We start from the raw sequence: 3,855 nt of genomic DNA, 5'->3' as shown, positions 1-3,855 counted from the left end.
AATTGGTCTTCTCCTGCCCTTGGACTGGGCTTTATCGGCTCCCCTGGTTCTCAGGCTTTTGGACTCAGACTGAGGTGCACCACTGGCTTTCCTGGGTCTACAACCTGCACGTGGCAGATCGTGGCAGATCATGGCAATCTCCATAATTGGGAGAGGCAATTCCTCATAATAAATCTCTTCCTATGTATATATCCTATTGGTTCTGTTTCTCTGGAGAACCCTGATTAACTGAGGTACATGAGTCTTCATCTGAGCATCCCAACAGCCTCCAGCTACACAACCCGCACAGCTTTGTGGGTAGTGCTAAGCAGAGAGCAGGCCTCAGGCCTTGGGAAATGCTTGGTGACGGGGTCAAACTCAGGTGGAACAGGGATGGGACCAATAGATCGTCTAGGTGCAGGGTCTGGCCAAGGAGTGGGCTGAGGTCCAGGGGATTCTGCCTTACCCACTCCCTGGGGAGACTTGTGAAGAGCAGAGTGTCAGGAGAGCTGGGGCCGGGCCTCTGCAGGATGCTGATGGGGGAAAAGGCTGCTCTACCTCTGCCCCCACCTGCCTTGAGCCCCAGGTGGGGGCCCCCAAGGCCCTCCTGGTGCTTCCTTCTCAGAAGCTGTGGGTCCCTGCTGCTACATTCTAGGAGGGAAAGGGGGCTGGGTTTGGTGGGAGGGAATGGCAGGAGTGTGGAAGGGGACAGAGTATCCCACTCACCCCAGAACCCCAGAATTTCTGCTGTACAAAGCAAGTGTTTTCACCCCCGTGAGGACGTGTCCTCTCTACTGCTTCACCAGGCATGTCAATTTGGACAAGAACCAGATTTCTGTGGGGTTCAGCTTCCTCAGGAGGATGGTGAGGTTACTCTACCTCAGGGATCCAACTTTGCAGGCTGGCCTCCTGGGCAGTGGTCCGTGAGCCTCAGGCAGGTGCTTCCTCCCTGGGCGCTCCCATGGGGCCAAAGAAAGAGCCACAAAGGCTGCCATGTGGCCATTCCCCAACTGACACTGCAAACTCAAGAAAGTTCAGGAAAGTGGTGGCTGAGAACCAGGCGTGCAATGACCCCGCCCCTGGGAGGGCGCAGGCGGATGCTGGCCCAGCCCCGAGATGGTCCCAGGAGCCCTGGCAGCACAAAGAAGACAGAGTTCAGCACCATGTCGTGGATTCCTGTCCTGCTGGCACTCTTCACCCACTGGGCAGGTGAGAACACCCCAGAGCTAACAACCCCTGGCCCCATCCCCTGCCCTCCTCTGCCTAGATGCTCAGGTGCTTCTCTGTCCCCAGGCTGTGTCTCTCAGCCCATGCTGAACCAGCCGCCATTTGTGTCCTCGCCCCTTGGAACAACAATCCGTCTGGCCTGCACCTTGAGCAGAGACTACGATGTCAGGATTTATAACATCTACTGGTACCAGCAGAGGCCCGGCCACCCTCCAAGATTCTTGCTGAGATATTTCTCCCACTCAGACCACAGCCAGGGCTTCAAGATTCCCCCTCGCTTCTCTGGATCCAAAGATGTGGCCAAGAACACGGGCTATTTGAGCATCTCCGGGCTGCAGCCTGAGGATGAGGCTATGTATTACTGTTCTCTGGGATTCCAGGTCTTGGATAAAGAAAGGGAGATGAGGGGAGAGAGAAGGGAAGAAAAGGAGCCTGCTGTTTTGGGGTCCCCAGCACCCCCAGACACACTTACGTTGAACTAGAGACCAAAGGGCACACTTCCTCAGAAAGAGGCGAGTATGGGCAAGGAGGGTGGGCTATGGGCTTCACAGAGCAAAGGAGAAAGCTGCTCAGCTTCTTCCTGTCCAGAAACTTGCTTAGACCCCCTGAATGTGGGATTTGGGGATTAAAGTTGCTTGTGTCTTGAGAAGTTGTCTTGCTGAGTTTGTATGCCTGGTGTGCCGAATTGTTCTGAGGAGGCCCCAGATGTTCTGGGAAAGGTGAGAATGAGTGGGATGCATCCTAGAACCAGCCTAGGGTGATAGCCCAGGAGACTGGCTAGGCAAAATGCTAGCCCCTGCTCTTGTGGGTTCTGAGGGGCAGGAGCTGCACCCTGGGGACGCTTCTGTTGAGGACAGTCTGCTCTATTGTGCAGGAGTTACAGGGTCAACAACTTAGAAAATGCCTCTATTGGGCCTCTGGGGAGGACAGTGGGTCCTGAGTGATAGGTCTGGAGCGGGTCCTCCACGTTGGTATTCTGACATTGGGACAGTCACTTCTCTGTTGTGAGGCTGTCTTGTGCACTGTAGGATGTCCAGCAACATCCCTGGCCTCTACCCACCAAATGCCGGCACCTGTGCCCTCCTGCCCCTAATGATGACACCGAGAAATGTCTCCAGGCATTGCCAAATGCCCTCCAGGTGGCAAAATCACCTTGATTAAACACCCTTGATCTCGGTGAGAGAAATGGGCATATTCTTTGGCCCAAGAGAGTGGCAGGGGCTGGCAGATATTTTCTATGAAGGGCCAGATAGTAAATCACTTGGGCTTTCCAAGCCATATGATCTTTGTCCCAACTACTCCGTTCTGTCCTTATAATGTGAGAGCGGCCACAGGCAATACTATGTAAACATATGGGCATGGCTGTGCTCCTACTTAATTTTATTTACAGAAACATAGGGCTGGGCCAGATATGGCACCAGAGCTTGCCAGCCCCTGCTCCGGCAGAACACTACTGCCACTGGGTTTCAATCTAGCCATGCTTGGTGGGATAATCAAGGCAAACCTCACTTCTTCCTGTCTGATAACTCCATGGAAACCTCTGGACCCCTGGAGAAACCTGCAGGTAGGGGGCGTGGACTCACTGATAGGCTTCTTGGGTGAAGAGGGTATAGGTGCATTCCTGGAGGCCTGACCCATAGCACAGCATCCTGAGCCTCTGGGTGGTGGGTCGGGATGTGCCCTGCAGAGAGAGACCATGTACATAGGTACATAGAGTGGACATGCCTCATACTCAGAGAGGTGGCAGGCAAACCATCTCCCCTGTGATCCCAACCTTGGCTGAGAGCGTCCCTTTATCAAGGGGTCCCCCTGAGAGTGGGCATGTGTCAATACTGGCCCTTCCACATGTGCAAAACAATGGTCTCAGCTCATGCCACGCTCCAGGTACCCTCTGAGCTTCTACTTCCTCAAATGCACTGCACTCTTCCTGCATCAGACCTTTGCCCCCAGACAGTGGCTCCCAGGCCCATGTTCCTAAAGGCCAGCCAGGTGGCCACTTAACCTGCTTTCTTCTTTCATCCTTTGTGATTCTGGGATTCCATGCCTTGACAAGAAACCCAGAGAGGAGAGAGTCAGGTTGGGCTCCTCCATTATCCTAACACTCTGCCCCACCAGATCCATGCAGGGTGAGACCCTGGACTCGGGCCTCAGGCCAGCCAGAGTGTGAATCTTAGCTCTGGTCAGCCCCAGAAGGGCCATTGGAATTCTAGGCCAACATCCCCTTTGTTGTATGTAAAGAAGATCATAATAGCACTGACTCATTTCTATAAAGCACTTAACTGTAATGGCTCCTCCACAAAAGAGTAGTGTTAATATTTCCTCATCAGTGACCAGGCCTGGCCTTCCTCCTTGTCAAGTCTGAGTCCATTCCTTTAGCCTGAGTCATTTCTCACCTCCACCATTGGCTGGCCTCCTGCCTGTCCCCTGCTGCAGCTCCTCCTCATTTTCACTCCCAGGTCTGGCCCTGCCTGCACTCCTCTCCAACCTTTGTCTCTCACCTTTGAAGGCACATATGCAAGCCACATTTGCAATTTTCAATTTTTTGTTGGCTACATTTTTTGAGAAAGGAAATAAGAAACAGGTGAAATGATTTTTGTGAGTTTATTCATTTTGAGAGAGAGAGAGCAAGCGAGCATGTGTGTGCAAGTG

At 53.3% G+C, this 3,855-nt stretch overlaps 1 protein-coding gene across 1 annotated transcript; it reads left to right on the top strand.

Annotated features, from left to right (window-relative positions):
- The first annotated feature begins 1,081 nt into the window (after positions 1-1,081).
- Positions 1,082-1,815, top strand: LOC115498694 (immunoglobulin iota chain-like). The gene is made up of 2 exons (XM_030292283.2): positions 1,082-1,188; positions 1,273-1,815. Exons 1-2 carry the CDS (start codon positions 1,143-1,145, stop codon positions 1,686-1,688), a joined length of 462 nt encoding a protein of 153 aa, XP_030148143.2. The 5' UTR covers positions 1,082-1,142; the 3' UTR covers positions 1,689-1,815.
- Positions 1,816-3,855: the final 2,040 nt, after the last annotated feature.

This window comes from Lynx canadensis, chromosome D3, assembly GCF_007474595.2.
Source record: "Lynx canadensis isolate LIC74 chromosome D3, mLynCan4.pri.v2, whole genome shotgun sequence".
Lineage (NCBI taxonomy): Eukaryota > Metazoa > Chordata > Mammalia > Carnivora > Felidae > Lynx > Lynx canadensis.
The sequence above is the reverse complement of the archived record's forward strand: the minus strand, read 5'-3'. Positions and strand labels throughout refer to the sequence as shown.

Excerpts from the sequence above, each read along its gene's own strand:
- LOC115498694 (XM_030292283.2), top strand. The coding sequence starts at position 1,143 with ATGTCGTGGATTCCTGTCCTGCTGGCACTCTTCACCCACTGGGCAG. Across the intron at positions 1,189-1,272 it reads ACTCTTCACCCACTGGGCAG|GCTGTGTCTCTCAGCCCATG; the intron begins GTGAGAACACCC and ends CTCTGTCCCCAG.